Here is a 19151-nt window from a genome sequence, read left to right as displayed (position 1 = left end):
GTCTTGCCGAACTCTCATGTGAAGTTGTTAATCTTGCGAGATCCCTGTAGGTATGGGGTGCCAAATGAAAAAATTCAGCAAAAAAAAAAATATATATATTCACTGGTACATTTCTGTTATTTAGCGCGCTTTCTTTACATTTAGTGAATTTTTCTCACATTTATTGGGTAATGCTGAATATCAATCTTAAATATTATATCTAAATTTTAAATCTAAATCTAAATGTTAAATCTAAATGTTAAATCTAAATCTAAATGTTAAATCTAAATGTTAAATCTAAATGTTAAATCTAAATGTTAAATCTAAATGTTAAATCTAAATCTAAATGTTAAATCTAAATGTTAAATCTAAATTTTAAATCTAAATCTAAATGTTAAATCTAAATGTTAAATCTAAATGCTAAATCTAAATTTTAAATCTAAATCTAAATGTTAAATCTAAATTTTAAATCTAAATCTAAATGTTAAATCTCCAACTTAAAGCTTCAGCGGATATGCTAATTAGCCACGCCCCCTCAACGTCTCAACTCGTGGCCACGCCCCCAGCGCATGAGAAGAACGGTGAGGTTAGCAGCCAACATGGCGGACTCGCTGCAAGTGTAGGAAATTGAACGGGCTGCACTGCAGGGTACCTTCCTGCATGCTCCAGCCTCAGCGACCCCGGGAAGTACAACAGTTTTTTCACTTAACTTCTGTACATAAATGAGTTCAGGAGGAATCTGCTCTCATCAATTCAGAATATTTGTAGAATATTTGTAGAATAATTAAAACCAAGTTTGTTATTTGTGAAACTTCCATTAAGGGAGATTTCAGCACTTTTTAGTATCTATATCACACTAGAACTGGTCCAGGTCCAGAACTACAACACCTAGACACTTCAAACCAGGACTAGATTATTCTATTGTACTGGCTAAATAATTAGAGCAGAATGAAAAAGTCAAAATAGACAAATATGTGTTAGCATGACAAGGCATAGTTAAAACCATAAAAAGGGGGAAATTTCAAACTTAAACACTTTTATTTCACAGCTGGTTTTTTGATTTGAAACTTTCTCTATTTCTGCCCGTAGTTGCATCAGAAGCTCCTCTCTCTCACTGAAAAAAAGGCATGAAGTTATGAATCACTTGAATTGTTGTCTGTTTTTTATACCTGATTATTGTTTGTTGCTCCTATTGCTTCAGTCACTTTAATTCTCTTACCTCTCCTCCATTCGGCCGTCCTCAGGTTGCTCCACTGCCTCAGCCCTGGTTAGTGCCTCTGTGTTTTTCAGCGCATTAATGGATGCCTGCGTTCCATCTAAAAATGTAAGGAAAAAACTCTTTTCTAAAAATCCAGATATTTACTTTCCATTTTAATCAAGATTATTTACAACTCTGCTTCTCCTCACCTATTTCTATCTGTCTTGGTTCTGACCAGTGGACTTTCAAACAACAGACTTGAGCATGAACAACAGGTGAAACTGAAGGAGATGACATGCAGGAAAAGGATCAGAACCCCAGATAGCTGCTTCAATGACTGTAGGCTTCTCACCGGCCCTGGTGGCCAGGATTTAAAACCCCCCTTTGCTAAAGGAAGGCTTATCTTAAGAGTTTCCTCCACACCTTTCTGGTTGACAATGTACTTCACAAGCTCTTCATTGCTTTCCCCTCTTGGTAGAATGGTTTCAGCTGCTTTGTCCTAAATTAAAAGCTGATTTTCATTTTGTTGCTTGTTAATTAAAACTGACATATCTTTAATTATACACACAGTGAATTTAAATGGTATGTTATTTATGTTACTTTTAAAAAACAACTCAGCAAAACTGACATGATAGTCTTATTAACTGCCAAAGCTTACCCTGATCATCACAATGTCTCCAACACTGGCTTTAGTATGAAGTATTTTTTTAATGTTCCTCGCTGTAACTCCTACATCTCCACTTCCAGGTTTTGCTAATTCTGCCAGGCCATTGTAGAAATGACACTATTTGTCTGTTCCTAGTTTGTGGAATTGCAACAAAGGGATTTTTTGAGCCAAAGTGATAGGCTGAAGCTGCTGCCTCAAACCTGTTTGATTAAACAGTAGAGAAAATTGTTTTAAAATAACCTGAGACATTATGTAACCTCTCATACATGAACATTTTGTTTTTGTGCTTGTTCCTTAGCAGGATAAAGGAAAGCTTGTGTCAATGTCTAACAGGTGAAAAGCAGGGTCCACACTGGACAGGTCACCCGTCCATTAAAGGTGCAAGTATAAAATAAGTTGTTGTACATATACTGAGACACAATGTGTGCTTAGAGTTCATAACTGGACAGATCTCAACCTTGTAGTGACACAGAGGATAACGTTACTAGGTTGGGCAGCAACCACTTCTAAATCTGTATCTTTTAAACTAAAAAGCCCAAAATCAAACCAGAATTTGTTTTAAATCAGAATCTAGAAGCATAAAAATTAAAACTTTTGACTATACTGAATTAAAGCCTAAATAAAAAGTATGAAAATAATGCGCTTACTAACACTTGAGGTTGTAGCATCTTCACCTTCTCCAAAAGGCCCGTTAAACTGCAGAGGATGCAAAAGCTGCTTATTATGATGATGCAAGACCTTTGACTGCACCAGTTTCAAATACTTACAACTAAAGTCAGAGCAAATGATCTAAAGTAATAGAGTGTTTGAGTGTGAATACATTTCAGAAAAGAAACAACAATTGTGATCTTCCAGAACTTCAATACAATATGAAGAGAAAGAGTGGGCTGATCTTCTCAGAACATAAGCACATCAACAACTATTGTGTGGTCCACAACTGCTTTTCACAAGATGAATTTCATGAAATTCATTTTTTTCTTTAGTGCATGGCTAAGAAAGTCTTATCCAACCTTAACATAAGCCTCTCTGAGTTAAATCCCCCCCAAAAAGGGTCATGTAGGAGCCATATGCATAATTGAAGCTCATTGCATGGTGCCTTCTAATTGTCTGTGGACATTTAGTAGAAGAAGAAGACTTTTCTTTCTTTTGACTGAAGTCTAGCACCTCAGGAGTAACATAGTCTTTTGACCATCACCATCTTTATTTTGAGTCTGTATCTTTGTGTTTTATTTTTTCAACTTGAGTAAAAGTCACAAACTTAAAGAGCAGGTTCAAGATCCTTTTTTTATACGAATGTGTCGCGTATGAAAGAACTCAAGAGGTCTAGACTAGTGCGAACTTCCCGCAACTACATTAAGTCAAAAGACTGTTCTCAAGCAGGATTCTTTCAAGAGCAAGTCAGGAAGAGGTTTACCAGACCAGCGGTAAACAACATCGCACAACGCCTGTCGGAGTTGGAGAAATAAAGCCCGCTCGAGTTGAGCCTCTTCCCGCATCATGTTGGTTACTAAGCTAACTTGCTAACGGAGCCAGCGCTTGTCAAGGCCTATTTATCCCAGAGTTGTAAAAGATCTCTTTCACATATGTGTGTGAACATTTAAAGAAGAGTTCGAAGCTGTTTGGAAGCTTACAGTTTATGTGTAAAGATTTAAAATATATAAAACGGGATAAGATGGCTGGCGAAGGTGAAGTTGCGCAAGTCGACCAAAAGAGGGCACCAAAGACCACGGAACGAGGTCTAGAAGGTAGATTAGATCTAGATCACCAGATTAAAAGGAGAAAGAAGGGGAATATGGAGGAGAGATATATATATTTGTTTTTATTTTTAATTTTGTCAGGATTGGTCCTCCATAGGGGAAAGCTGACAAAGGAGAAGACTAAAACAAAATGAATCCAATGTTGATTTCATAAATGAAGAATCTCTTCCAATGTTTGTTAAATGCCTGGGGGAATACAAGCGCATTAATGAAGAGCTGTGTGAATTATTAAATGAAGATAAGTATAAAGATCAGGATGTGTTTGAGGTCAGACATTCTGAGTTTAAACTTTTCTTACAAGGCATTAAAGAAAGGACAGAAGATGCAAAGTGTTCACCAGAGGAGGATGTAGGACCACATTACAGTGTTTCCAGGACCAGTTCAGTTACAAGCAAGGCATCCCAAAGATCAAGTACAAGTTCAGTGCGGCTGGAAATTAAAGCAGATCGTGAAGCACTCTTAGCTAGAGCAGCAGCTATAAAAAAGAAAGAAGCAATTGAATTAGAAGAAACCCATTTGAAGTTAAGAGCAACTAGAAATTGAGACTGAGCTCATCATATCAAATGCTAAGCTAAAGGTTTATACAGAGTGAAGATACCCAGAAGTCTGAGGTTGATTCTTTACGAGCTATTCTAAAACTTAAAACCGAATCTGTTGATTTTGCGGACAAACCAGTAAAGCAAGAAAAATTTGATGATGAACATCAAGCGGAGGCTGATCTCACTCCTACATCAAGGAAGTTTTACTCACAAAGTGCTACAAAACATGCCCAACATTCAGATTCCTTTCCTGACGATCTGTACCAGGTTTTGCAGCAACAAAATCATCATACTGAGATGCTCATAAAACAGCAAAGTCTTTCCCGACTTCCTTATAGAGAAATTCCAGTATTCACGGGTGACCCTCTTACCTACAGATCTTTTATGAGAGCCTTTGAGCATGCCATTGAGAACCAAACTGACAGTCAACAAGATCAATTGTACTATCTAGAGCAGTTCACAGCCGGAGAACCACTGCATCTTGTACGCAGCTGCGAGCACATAAAACCAGACAGAGCTTACAGAGAAGCAAGGGCTTTGCTTGAGCAGCACTATGGAGATAAGTTGACCATTGCCACAGCATATATCAAAAAGGCAATTGAATGGGAGGAGTTCGGTGAGGCCATGGAGAAGGACTACCGGTTGGCCTCGAAGCGATTCTGGCAAACCGTCCGGCGCCTCAGGAGGGGGAAGCAGTGCTTCGCCAACACTGTTTATAGTGGGTGTGGGAGGCTGCTGACCTCGACTGAGGACATTATCGGGCGGTGGAAGGAGTACTTCGAGGATCTCCTCAATCCTGCCATCACGCATTACCTGGTGGAAACAGAGGCTGGGGACTCGGGGTTGGACTCTTTCATCAACCAGGCTGAAGTCACCGAGGTGGTTAAAAAGCTCCGCGGTGGCAAGGCTTCGGGGTTGGATGAGATCCGCCCTGAGTACCTCAAATCTCTGGATGTTGTGGGGCTGTCGTGGTTGAAACGCCTCTTCAAGATTGCGTGGCGGTCGGGGACAGTGCCTCTGGACTGGCAGACTGGGGTCGTGGTCCCCCTTTATAAAAAGGGGGACTGGAGGGTGTGTTCCAACTACAGGGGGATCACACTCCTCAGCCTCCCTGGTAAGGCCTACGCCAGGGTATTGGAGAGGAGAGTCCGGCCGATAGTCGAACCTCGGCTTCAGGAGGAGCAGTGTGGTTCTCGTCCCGGCCATGGAACACTGGACCAGCTCTGTACCCTCTACAGGGTACTCGAGGGTTCATGGGAGTTTGCCCAACCGGTTCACATGTGTTTTGTGGACCAGGAGAAAGCATTCGACTGTGTCCCTCGTGATGCCCTGTGGGGGGTGCTCCAGGAGTATGGAATCGGGGGCCCTTTATTAGGGGCCATCCGGTCCCTGTACGAGCGGAGCAGGAGTTTGGTCCGCATTGCCGGCACTAAGTCGGACCTGTTCCCAGTGCATGTTGGACTCCTGCAAGGCTGCCCTTTGTCACCGGTCCTGTTCATAACTTTTATGGACAGGATTTCTAGACGCAGCCAAGGGCCGGAGGGGGTCTGGTTTGGGGACCAGTGGATTTCGTCTCTTCTTTTTGCGGATGACGTGGTCCTGCTGGCCCCCTCTAGCCAAGACCTACAGCATGCGCTGTGGCAGTTCGCAGCCGAGTGTGAAGCGGCTGGGATGAGGTTCAGCTCCTCCAAGTCCGAGGCCATGGTTCTCGACCGGAAAAGGGTGGCTCGTCCTCTTCAGGTTGGAGGGGAGTTCCTGCCTCAAGTGGAGGAGTTGAAGTATCTCGGGGTCTTGTTCACGAGTGAGGGAACAATGGAGCGGGAGATCGACAGACGGATCGGTGCGGCTGCCACAGTAATGGGGGCGCTGTGCCGGTCCATTGTGGTGAAGAGAGAGCTGAGCCGAAAAGCAAAGCTCTCAATTTACTGGTCGGTCTACGTTCCTACCCTCACCTATGGCCATGAACTTTGGGTCATGACCGAAAGAACGAGATCTCGGATACAAGCGGCTGACATGAGCTTCCTCCGTAGGGTGGCCGGGCACTCCCTTAGAGATAGGGTGAGGAGCTCGGCCATCCGGGAGGAGCTCGGAGTAGAGCCGCTGCTCCTCCACATCAAGAGGAACCAGTTGAGGTGGCTCGGGCATCTATATCTGATGCCTCCTGGACGCCTTCCCCGGGAGGAGGCCCAGGGGACGGCCCAGGACACGCTGGAGGGACTATGTCTCTCGGCTGGCCTGGGAACGCCTTGGGCTCCCCCTGGAGGAACTGGAGGAGGTGTCTGGAGAGAGGGACGTCTGGGCGTCTCTGCTGAGTCTGCTGCCCCCGCGACCCGGTCCTGGATAACTGGAAGACGACGAACGAACGAGTTAATCCAGCTACAAAAGACCAAATAAATTTTAGGTATTAATTAGTCAACTCAGAGGCAAGAACGATACAGTCATCGCACCCATCCAACAGAATTACCCTTTGGCCATTTCCCGAATCAGAAGCTAGAATCGGAAACCAACTTCAGCTTCGTCCGACAGCAACCCCACGATACACTGAATAGCTGGCTGGATAAGAGCAGATTCCTCCTGAACTTACTTTAGTACAGAAGTTGATTGAAAAAACTGTTGTACTTACCGTGGTTAATTAGCATATCTTCTGAAGATTTAAGTTCGAGATTTAGATTTAACATTTAGATTAAGATTTAAGATTTATTTCGAGATATAGATTTATATCACGCCAAAACAAATTCCTTGTATGTCCAAAAACGTACTTGGCAATAAAGCTTTTCTGATATTTAGCATTTCCTAATAAATGTGAGAAAAATTCACTAAATGTAAAGAAAGCACGCTAAATAACAGAAATGTGCCAGTGAATTTATTTTGGTTAAATTTTGCCCTTCGGCTCCCCATAGGTAGGAATCACTCAGCCTGTAAATACAGAGATAAGCAGCACAGTTTTGTTGTTATAAGGAAGCTGAATGAGGCTGAATTCATATTAATTCAATTTATTTATAAAGCTCCAATTCACAACACATCATCCCAAAGCTCTTTACAAAGTCAGGTTCATACATTCCCATTAATCCCAACCATTGAACAGTGCAGTCAGATTCAGTTATTTATTCAAATTGGATAAAACGTTTTTCTATCCATGGAAGGCTATCAGGCTGAGGAACTGAACCAGAAGAATATTTTAAGGGTTTAAGAACCTCTTTTCATGACAAGCAGCCAACGATATATGCTAAATGTGTTTTATCTTTGCTTATGCTAAATGGCCTGAACTTATATAGAGCTTTTCCAGTCATACAGACCACTTTACACTAGAGCCACATTCACCCAATCGCACTCACTAACGCATTCATACACCAATATGCAGATCGGTAGACAACTTGAGGTTAAGTGCCTTGCACCCCTAACCCTAACCCAGGGCACATCAACCTATGGCAGGAGGAAGCTGGAATCGAACCCACAACCTTCTGATTGCAAGACGACTACTCTTCCTACTGAGCCACAGTTGCCTCACACTCGCTTTACATTTCGGTAATATGCATCTTTGTGTTTTATGCATTTGTTTTAAGTTCTTGTGGCATATTGTTGTGCGATGTCCCATGATGTTAAGGCATGAAGATGACGACAGGAAGATATCAAATTGTGTCTTGCCAGAGCTTCATTAAGTCATGCTTGTAATTAAATGCCTGTTTCAAGGAATCGACCAGTGTTTGTGACGTTGTGAAGAGAGCTACACCCAGAGTCTGTACAAAAAATATCTTTAACACCTGGTTCTGTTCTGGGGTGAACCTTTAAAGGAAACTTTTGAGTTATGCTTTTTAATTTAACTTAATGAGTCCAAAAGAAACAATTATTGATTAAAAACATTGCAAACTTCAAAATGTGATAAAATAATAAAATTAAAGGCATGAAGGACATTATGAGAGAGAAACCTTAAATCATCTTGATGTAAAACAAACTTAATCAGTCAAACTGACTGGAGAGGAATCTGGACTGACTTCGTTAGAACTAGATAAGAACTGGACCAGTTTGTTCCCTGAGATAAATATTCAGATTAAACATAAAGTCATTCTAAGATTTTGAGCTCTACAAAAGAAATTCATCAAACAGACTAAAAATCTTTAACTTGTATAAAAAGCAGCCAGACTCTCTGGAATAATAAAATATAAGGGAGTCCATCTGAAGGAAACTGATCAGCTGTGGTGAACAGAGATCTTCTCTGCATTGGTCACCGCGTTGTGGCAAGTGTAGTGCTCCAGCAGGTGGCGCCATGTTGTGTTGAGTCTGAGCAGCTCCTGGTTACCTTTTCCAGAAGAAGAATGAAAAAAAAAAAGTGTTATTTCTGCTCTAAAGTTCTGACACCTAATGTGGATCAGAACTAATCACTTCATGGTGATCAACCCTCATCTAGAGCCAGTCCCACAGTTTGCCTAAAACTACTCCAGGATTTATTTCTGCTGAGGTACCATCCATGATTAATTAAGACTGGTTCAGACCAGATTCTACAAGAGCTTGGTTCTGCAGCAGGAAAAGGTTCTGGGGTCTCGTGATGGTGTTTAATCCTCACCGATGATGCACAGTCCCTCCTTGGCCCTGGTGATGGCAACGTTTATCTGGTGGGGGTCTCCAACAAAGCCCACATGTTTGGACATCCAGGCACCGTCCAGTTCCTTCTTAAGCTCGGTTCTGGGAACCGAGCAGACTGTGGATAAAATCACGTAGCGCCACTCGCTCCCTGGGAGAAAACAGAAGTGAGTTTGATTTGGTTCTGCCAGACAAACCCAGCTGAGCTGAGGAAGTGCATTATTTCATTGAACTGCACATATTCTCATGTCTGACTACAGATTGGACCCGGTTATTCTGTTTACGTGCTTCAGATCAGAAACGTTTACCTTGGCTTTTTGTGATGGTGGTTGCTGTGATTTTTCCCAGGTTCTTGTTGATGAGTTCCTCTTTAATCTCTGATACTTGGGCGTTATAAGGAGACAGAACCACAATACTCCCCTGATCCACTCCTGCTTTCTCCACGAGCATTTTAGCAATCTGTGTCTGCAAAACAAAAAGGGCAGCAGTTAAAATCCTTCATTTATTGTCAATGACGTCAAAAGGCTCTGACGGTATACCTGATTTAATCCTTTGGATCATTTTATTGTGTCTCCAGTGGTTAAAAATCAGTTCTTTTGTTTCTTGTCTCTGCAAAGCACTTTGTTACAGGTGACTGTATGAAAAGTGCTTTATAAATAAAGTTTGATTGATATTTGGGTCTTAATCTGGTAATTGCATTTGAAAAACACAAACCTCCTCACTACGTACCATGACTATATCACAGTATTTAGAATCCATATAAAGTATCTGAAGGACAGCATTGGAGCTAACCTTGGGTGGGGGCTCAGCGTCTGGACTCATGTTGTGGTGTTGAACTGACCTGTGAAAATGTTTTCACCTTTTCTACAGTTACTGGCTCACTGCTGACACCTAGAGGGTATGCTGTACACACCACAGACACATATTGAACCATTAATGCATTCATGTGTATGCGGTTACAGAAATGGATTTTAAAACATGAACGTAGGGCACGGTGAAGAAAATACCATAACTATTTATTATTATTATTAGAGTATATATATATATATAGAGAGAGAGAGAGAGAGTATATTGCACATTCTATAGGATGAAGAAAGTGTATTTTGAGTAGACTAACCCCCAGTTTACACAGCCTCCATCTCTGCTTCACCACGGTACGAACTCTGCAGTAATTATGTGTCCTTTATATTAATGAGAAAATGTATACTGTTTCCGCAGGGCGGCGCAGGGCATTTATTTATTCAATATTTGTTACCCTCAACAAAAAAGGGAAATCTAGTAGATGTTGGCTACTTTTGGTTTACATAGTGTTACATGGCAGTCTGTCACAAAGTTTAACCAATGTACTAAGAAAACAAAATGTGCTCTTATCCCAAATGTTAATGTGTTTCATTTTATTGAGCAGTGGAAGGAAATAAAATGTGCAACATGTATTTCGTTTTAACAGAGCACTTTGTTCTCAGACTGCAGGTTTACTGGTGGTTCCTAGAGTCTCTAGAAGTAGAATGGGAGGCAGATCCTTTAGTTATCAGGCTCCTCTCCTGTGGAACCAGCTCCCAGTTTTAGTCCGTGAGGCAGACACCCTGTCTACTTTTAAGGCTAGACTTAAAACTTTCCTTTTTGATAAAGCTTATAGTTAGAGTGGCTTAGGTTATCCTGAGCTATCTCTGTAGTTATGCTGCTGTAGGCTTAGGCTGCTGGAGGACATAATGACCACTTTCACTGCTACATTCTCCTACTACTCTACAATTTTGCATTATTTGCTGTTATTTCAGCTTTTAACTTTGTTCTCTCTTTTCTCTTCCTAGAAGCTACACCTGGCCTGACTCTGTGTCTACCTGTGACACCTTTCTGGAGAGGGGAATCATCCAAGCTTCTGCTGGTAACAACTTAATGCTCACCTTCTACAGATGATCCACATAGCCCTGTCTTTCAGTGTTTAACCCTTTCTCTCTCCTAGACATGGCTACTGACTGAGCTTCTACTGTGACTAACTCTATGTTCTCTCTTTCAGACTCTAACCTTGAAAACTGGCTCAGAGTTTATCTGTTCTTTCTTTCTAGATGAAACGACTAAAGGAGCTACATCCATTAACATTTACTTTTCCTTCCCATAGAAAGTACTCCTGGATCAGTGCTTCTTTGTTCTCTTTGTGTCTCTGCTCTGTTCTCTCAAACCCCCAGTCGGTCGTGGCAGATGGCCGCTCACACTGAGCCTGGTTCTGGTTCTGCTGGAGGTTTCTTCCTGTTAAAAGGGAGTTTTTCCTTTCCACTGTCGCTACATGCATGCTCAGTATGAGGGATTGCTGCAAAGTCAACACCAGTGACTGTCCACTGTCTCTACATGCTCATCCAGGAGGAGTGAATGCTGCAAGTCACTGACTGGATGCAATCTGCTGGGTTTCCTTAGATAGAAAAACTTTTTATCCAATTTGAATAAATAACTGAATCTGACTGTTTGATAGTTAGGATTAATTGGAATGGATGAAATCTGTATGATTGGATTGGATTGACTTTGTAAAGTGCCTTGAGATGACATGTTGTGAATTGGAGATACAGAAATAAACTGAACTGAATTAAATTGAATTATGGAGCTTCTTACTGGAGGTCAGTTCTAGATGCAGCTACTCTGTTTCTCAGATGACCCTGCTGTGGCTGTCTGCAGGTGTTAGCTGTTGCTACAATGGCCCAAAGTATTGTACAAACAATGGGAAGGGGCAAAGTATAAATGCATTGTTTTACCCAGATAAATGGCAGATTTCTTTTCTTGGTGATTTTATGTTTTATGTTTAAAAATATAGGAAATTTTTATTAATTATTTACTCCTTTTTTCTTTCCCCCCAGTGATGACGGGTCTACCTTTAGGTTACAGCCCTCTATGAGCTAATTTTGGATCTAGCTGACTTTAAACTACTCACATTTAGCATCATTTTAAATAAAAAACCTGCAGAATGCAGCAACAGCCACTAACCCTGATAGTTTAAACTGAACAGAAAATGGTACCCACCACTTTCTCTTTCTCCTTTTGGTTGGCTTTGGAGTTGTTGTTGCCCTTTGCAGTCTTCACCACTAGGTGAACGGTTTCTCCTTCAATGTGCCCAAACACCAGCGGCATCGTCCTGCCGTCAACACGCAGGACGCTGCTCGGTTGCGACACGCCTGTCTTTAGCTTGTTGTCGTAAAATTCCTCTGAGGGGAACTTACAGATGTCCTCGTGCTGTTAAAACAGCACACAACAACAGATCTGGGTTATGATGCCCTGCTGAAGCTAGTCATTGAGTACATATTTGATGTTCTTACCATTCTGTACTGGGTATCCAGCATCACAGCTGTGTTTTCATGGAACATGGTGTAGTAGCGCTCAAAGAGAGACCTCCCCATACCCAGCTTCTTCACAGTCTGATTCTTAACGATTGGCTGAAGCTGCTTGTGGTCACCAATTAACACGACCTGGTAAACCATGACAAGGTTCAGGAGAGGTTAGTGGGAAGTCAGCAACAAAAGACTGCTGAGAAAAACAGTTGTTCTAAAAATCTAAATCATTTTTGCCTGAGAAACGTTTGTTGTCAGTGGTGAAAATGATGTTTTAGAAACCTTACAAAGCTTTCAGATATATAACCATCTTTAGACAATCCTAGCAAACTGACTACAAGAAGAAAACTAAATAACATTTCAAATTTAAGGCAAAAAACAAAATAAAAGAAAAAGTCAAGCCTGAAGCCGCCATCAGCAGGACTGATCTTATAGCCTCATTAGCTGAGCATAGGTCGACGCTAATCTCCGAGCCAAAAACATCGTTCAAGGAGGTCAATGACAAATTTAATGAGATTCTTTTGGTAAGTGTGTGACTACAATAAGTGTTACTTTGACAGCAGAGCACTATTATTACAACCCTGACCTGTTATGTTAATCAGAATTTGACATATTTCTTAAGAAGCAGATAGGAATGTAATTTCGATTGGTATTATATTGAGGTGTTGCAGGTAGATAGGAAAGGTGTGCTGTTTGTTCTACACCTTGGAGTTCTGGGGAGGGTTGTTGGGTCGTGCTGTCATTTATGTTTGTTGGCTCAGCTCAGTATTTTGTTTTTTTATTTGTTGTAAGGTTAATATTCAACTGTACAGTTCCCTGATTTTATTGATGACCTAAATAATATGACAAGTAATTTTGGAGTTGTTGGAATATCAAAGGTCTGAACCATCCTGTAAAAAGGAAAAGGTCTCACGCATCTGCAAAATGTAAAAAACAGGGACTGCGTTCCTTCAGGAAACTCATCTTAGAAATCCAGATCATTTACGTTTGAAAGGTGGGTGGGTGGGGTAGATTGTTCATTCAGCCTTTCGGGTTAAGGTTAGAGGGGTTAGCATACTGAATACCAGAGGTGAATTGTTTGACATAATCCTCCACGATATTAGCTCCTTAAGGCTGCTAAACTTTAGAATTATGTCAAATTGGCAAATGTGTTCGCTCTGAAATTCGATGACCCCCAATTCTTCACTCCTTTGTTAAATTGCTCCCTTGTTTAAATTCACATATGGTCCTTATAGGTGGGGATTTTAATCTGTGAACGGACCCTGGGTTGGACCAATCATTGATGAGGTCAGGTTATGTTACATCTAAATCAGCATCTTTGTTACAGTCCTTTTTTGCACAGTATGGCGTTTCAGATATTGGGCGTTTTCTACACCTACAACACAGACAGTATTCGTTTTTCTCCAATCGGTGGATTGGCTTCAGCAGCTCTATGTCTGATAGCTCACATCCTCAGGAGTTGATGGCAGATAGAGTTTGTTTATTTCCCACAGTTCCCACAGACATATCTGTCTGATATCCTTTTGATAATCTTTTTAGTTGCAGTTTACTCAGTGGGCTCAAGTTCTTGCTGATTCTCCATAAACATCTTGTGATTTGCTGAACCAGAAAAGAAGTTGTACATCTGGACTGTTGCAAAACATTCTTCAACTGGTTTTACATTATGAACGCAGTCAACTAAAACTAATGTTAGCCTGTGAGCTTAGCAATGGATGTAAAGAGCTTCAGTACTTCTTGAGTACTGCTTGAACCATAAGTGAGTAAAACTCCTCAAATTTGAATTAGATCCAAAAGAGTGACGCGGGTATAACCTTAGCTGAGCCTGTCTTGGTCCCTTCGCTATATAAATAAACTAGACTAGACTTGACTTCGCTGGGTCCTGAGGGGCTTGGTGTATCGGTAGCTTTAATGTCCTGAGATGTACAGGAGTTGGTGGGGGCTATGAACAGCTGCTTTTTAAACCTGCAGTAGAAACTGTTAAGGTCATCTGCCTAAAGTCAGCATAAAGAAAGGTTCAGCTCAGGGTGGGGGGATGGGCTCCAGTTGTTGCTGATATTCTGCAGGTCAATCCAAATGGGGGGTTTTCACATAACGTCGTGGTCACGTGACCGCACTTCACAATTGCTATCTTGGGTGGCAGCTGCAGCCTGTTTTCGTTGTTTAAGCTGCTCAATGAAGCAAAACTCTGGGCCATTTAATTTAACTATGGGGGAAACCTGCTTAGTTGTGGGTTAAGCTGCACTTGTGGGTCAAGACCAACGTTCATTACCGTCTGCCAGCTGTGATAGAAAATCACCGGAGAAAACAAAACCACTGAGTACACAACGCCAACAACTGCGGCTGAATTACATAGCTGGGGTGGATTTTGGACGGCCTGAACCTCATTCAAGGAGTCTGCGAAGACCGTGAGCTGATCAGTTCATTCTGAGCTGGGTAGCAGCACTCAGCACTGCCCATGTTGTGGCTATTAAAAAGTAGTTGTGTGTTAAATTGCGTTAAACAAACAAATAGGCAGTACATCTGGATCCACCGTATTGATGACCGCAATTTTCTTGAGGTACATGTCCTTATCAGGAGGCTGTAACGGCTCTAGATGCTGATCTGTGGTCGAAAAAGAATGCAGTGTTGTAATGTTGTGAAGAACTGTGACGCAACACGGAGACACCCAAGATGGCGGACCAGCAACTTCAATGACGACAGTGAAAACCCCCCATTGATGTTGGGTCATTTGCTGAACTGTTTTTCAGTTTTTAGCTTCTTAGAATATTTTAAGAAGCTAGAAACAACACTCTTCACCTTTATTGGAACCTCTGGCAAATAAGCAATAAGTACGCAGTTTAAAGCAACTGTAACTGAGAAGAACAAAGCTAGACAAGAATTCAAATTAATTATCCTCGACATAGTGAGCAGGAAGATACAAGAGCTAAAACATCTCTAAACCTGTTTGAGAACTGCAGCAAAAAGAACCATCTTGAGGTCACCAAAGTGAGAATGTTTAATAGAAAAAGCAACAAGAATGAAAATAAGTTACAGAGCTAGCAGGAACAACTGAAACTATGGAGAAAATGAGCATGAAGTAGAGAAATGGCCCAAATGGCAGATAAACAGAGGGAACCAGTGAGGAACAAAGATAACCAGTAAGTATACAGTATATACTGAGGCAGGGGTAGAGAAATCACAGGAGAGCTAATCAGAGGGAACAAATTACAGCTGAGACAAAGAGAAGGCAGAGCAATCAGAGGAAATGTGGAACAGCTGAGACAGACCAGCAGAAAAGGGGAGAAGAAACATGAATGGAAATCAACAAGATGCCCTAGGAAAAAAGACAAGAGATTTAACAGGAAACAATCTAAATGTAAAAGGATCACAAGAAAAACCCAAAGAATGAACTAAAGAAATACACCTAAGAATAATGAGCATAAGGAAATTATATGGCAAAACCCAAGCGTCAAAAACAACAGAATATGGCAAGACCTATAGAACATAACAAGGAACATGCTGATAAACATGAATGGAAATTAAAACCATAACCTAACACCTTAGGATCTTGACAGGTGCTGCATTTAGTAACTACTTAAACCAGCTGATTACACAAAACATCAGCAAACTTTGGAGCTTCACCACTCCAGCCAGCGGCGTCTTTCCTCTCCGCTTCTCCTGCCACAGCCCCATAATTCTGGCTGAGCTGTGTCCAGATAATTATCCCAATGCATATACAATAATACAAACTGAAATCATTTGCATTTATAGTAACCATTGTTGAGAATTAAAATCATGTAATTTCATGCTATTAGTTTAGTTTGCATGTGAGAACATTAAACTGAGATTTAACATGAGTGAGCCTTGAGGAGAGAAGACAGCAGGAGTCAGAATGGCACAAGGGTGAAACAGAGGTTAGAAGGTTCTTGGCAGCTGCAAGCAGTAAAAGCTGGCAGTAGGGACAATAAAGCAATAAATGTCAACTTTTGGGCATGGTATAGATACCACAAGGGAGCTTGGCTGATTTACAACACCAGACTGCAAAAAGGGGAAGGCACATTCAGTAAGCTTTGAAGTCAACGGTATAAAGATGTTCTGGAACTTGTAATGACAGAGACATCTGGGTAAAGACAGCCATGCTTTGCTGAAATCTGCGATCTCTCTCCGTAAGGGCCTTTATGTAATTTTCTTTCTTTGTGTTATTTTGTATATTCATTTTGCATTAGAAATCATTGGACTTATTATCTTCCAAATTAAACTTGCATTAATCTTAATTTCCTACTCTTCATCTGTTCTTTCTCACGACATCCGGACTGGGAGATGTTGAGGCCGCAAGAATATCAGTGATAGCATTATTTTACCTCAACACCATCACTCAGGGGTTAGGGTGAGGGAAGATCTATAGTCCTTTTTCCTTGGGCTCCATTCAGCTCGTTTTGCAACCATTTCCATTACTGGCTTTTCCGACCCAGTGCTGGCTTTTTGGTAACTGGACAGGAGGTCCAGTTGGGGCTGAGCAGGACTGCTGTTCACTGATTGACCATTTTCGTGGTCAGCCATATGAGTCTGACTGCAATAATTAACAGCAACTCAATATGACGATAATAAATGGGAAGGATGTTGCTGAGGTAGCGCTGGGAAAAGTTCAATAAAGAAAAGAAGGCATATGATGATGTGGGGCTGTTTCTTTTCAAAAGGTCATTCGAACCTTCTTAGAGACCATTGACAGAAAAGCTTTTAGGGTTAGGATAGAGTTGATTAAAACGAGTAAACACAGAATGGAGCATGTCAATGTAGGAAACACAGAACCTGTTCTGGTTTGTTGCAGACCAAAGGAATCAAAGCTTGGGGTTCAGTGGCCATTGCACTTTCATCAATCAGGATCTGACGTGCAGTGACTGTGGAAGTGAGGATGGGGGTGGATGACTGTGTGCACGTACACAGTATGATGTCATGTTGTTTCAGTTCATGTATCCGAGCATCTCTGAGAAGTGTCTTGTATCTGTGTGGAAAAACACAGAGAAGAACTGATGTTCAAATACACTCATGTGATATAATGAAAGCAAAATACTGATGTTTGGGTTAAACTACCTCTGAATGCATGCAGCATGGTTACTTACTCTGTCACTTCCTCAGCAGTCAAGACTTCATCCTGAGAAATCCGTTCATCAAATTGTTTGATTTTATCTGCGAAAGGGTTTTCTGGCTCACGCATGCGATGATGCAGAGTGATGCTCCTAAAATCAATGCAACACAAGAAAACCTTGATAATTAAGAGAATCACCTTCAGAGTTAGTAGTAACAGCGAGGGGATCTCTCTGGCTACATGTGGTAGAGGCTTTAATAAATGTTGCTACGCTGCAGTACCTGAGCTCTGGCTTGGAACGATCCTGGCGAAGCGACCTTTGGGAAAACTGCAGGTTACTGTTTGGATAAGGATATTCAACCATCTCTACTTTCAGGCCATAGACTCTGAGGATCTGAAGGTTCCCCTTAAACTTCATCAAGTACTCTGAAGAAAAACAAGAAATACATAATCCCCAAATTGTCCTTGAAATTCAGTGAAGACACAAATTTTAATCCAAAGCCAATTTAAACATTAATTAAAAAAGTAAACTTACCTGCAACAACATCCACAGACTTGTTGGACGGACCGCAGTAGAGAATGACTTCTTTTTTGTTTTTGTCATTTGGGTCTTCACATTTCCTGCGGCTCTGAGAGTTGAACTTCAAAAACCAGTACACAATATATACACCCACCACTGTCTTCCCAGTTCCTGTCAATGAAATTAATAAAATACATCTTTAATGCTGCATATAAAGACAGTAATAATGAACATGTTTCTGCTCCTACCTGGTGGTCCCTGTATCAAGGTGAAGGTGCTGTTCAAAGCAGCAGCAACAGCCCGAAGCTGACTGTCATTAAGCTCTGGCAGTTCTGCTGGTAAGTTTGTTCTGGCAACCTGGTGTTTCAACACACTGCTTTGCACAACTAGAAAGATACAACAATACACATCATAGCTTCGTGTTGCTGTCACTTGAATCGGGAACAGCGCTAGGCTGGTTTAAATCTTATTTGTCTGACAGATTCCAGTTTGTTCATGTAAATGATAAATCATCTTTAAACTCCAGGGTTAATTGTGGAGTACCACAGGGTTCAGTACTTGGGCCAATTCTCTTAACTATATATATATATGCTTCCAATAGGTCAAATTATCAGGCAGCATTCGATAAATTTATATTGTTACGCTGATGATACTCAGCTTTACTTATCCATGAATCCTGATGAGCCCAACCAGTTGAGTGTAAAGGTCAGAGAATTGACCAAAAACCCATTAGCTGAATCTCAGACTCTACAGGCCTCAGTTAGCAGGTTAAAGGTCATGACACAGAACCAATACAGCTGTTTGGGAGGGTTGAATGAGAAAGCCTCTTCTCTCTAAAAACAAGATGGCTGCAGTTTAGCAAAGTTTAGCAAAGTTGCATCTGAATGAAGGACAAGACTGCTGGAACGTTGTCCTCTGGATGGATAAGACAATGCAGAGATGTTTGACCATCATAGACATAACCATGTTTGGAGAAAACCAAACCCAGCAGATCAGCACAAACAGGAGGGGTGATGATTTGGGCTTTTTTGCAGCTACAGGTCCTGGGAATCAGAATCAGACTCACCTATATTGCCAAGTTTGTACAGACAAAAAATTTGACTCTGATACACTTCGCTCTCAATAATAAAAAATGTGTCCAAGTCTTTAGACGGACTGTGAACTTCTCTCAAGGTACGACCAAACTGGGTCATCAACAGGATGATGATCAGAATTCCCATGTTCAAGGTCCACACTTCAACATGACTGGATTGCTGTGGTGGGACCTTCAGGGTAAGCAGAAAGTCAGTCATTTTCTACCGCTTATTCCATAATGGGTTGCAGGGGAGCTGGTGTCCATCTCCAGTAGTCTATGGGCAAGAGGCGGGGTCACCCTGGACAGGTCACCCGTCCATTGCAGGACAACACACAAACAACCATGCACACAAATAAAAATTGTGTGCAAAATTTAGAGAGACCAGTTAACCTAACAGGCATGTCTTTGGGAGGAAGCTGGATACACAGTGAGAACATGCAAACTCGCAGAAAGACCCCCTGC

General features: G+C 41.5%; 1 protein-coding gene across 1 annotated transcript in view; it reads right to left on the bottom strand.

The window, feature by feature from the left end:
• Positions 1-7520: 7520 nt before the first annotated feature.
• Positions 7521-19151, bottom strand: part of LOC124859083 (helicase with zinc finger domain 2-like) — a 69751-nt gene continuing 58120 nt past the window's right edge. The window contains exons 12-21 of the mRNA XM_047351583.1: positions 17863-18000; positions 17630-17785; positions 17376-17520; positions 17129-17245; positions 16818-17010; positions 12018-12167; positions 11725-11934; positions 9027-9183; positions 8702-8869; positions 7521-8437 (exon numbers count right to left, since the gene is read on the bottom strand). Of these exons, the coding sequence (XP_047207539.1) occupies positions 8328-8437; positions 8702-8869; positions 9027-9183; positions 11725-11934; positions 12018-12167; positions 16818-17010; positions 17129-17245; positions 17376-17520; positions 17630-17785; positions 17863-18000 (1544 nt within the window). The 3' untranslated portion in view covers positions 7521-8327. The remainder of the gene's footprint in view (positions 8438-8701; positions 8870-9026; positions 9184-11724; positions 11935-12017; positions 12168-16817; positions 17011-17128; positions 17246-17375; positions 17521-17629; positions 17786-17862; positions 18001-19151) is intronic.

This window comes from Girardinichthys multiradiatus, chromosome 22, assembly GCF_021462225.1.
Source record: "Girardinichthys multiradiatus isolate DD_20200921_A chromosome 22, DD_fGirMul_XY1, whole genome shotgun sequence".
Lineage (NCBI taxonomy): Eukaryota > Metazoa > Chordata > Actinopteri > Cyprinodontiformes > Goodeidae > Girardinichthys > Girardinichthys multiradiatus.
Note: the sequence above shows the minus strand (reverse complement) of the source record. Positions and strands in the feature narration are given on the sequence as shown.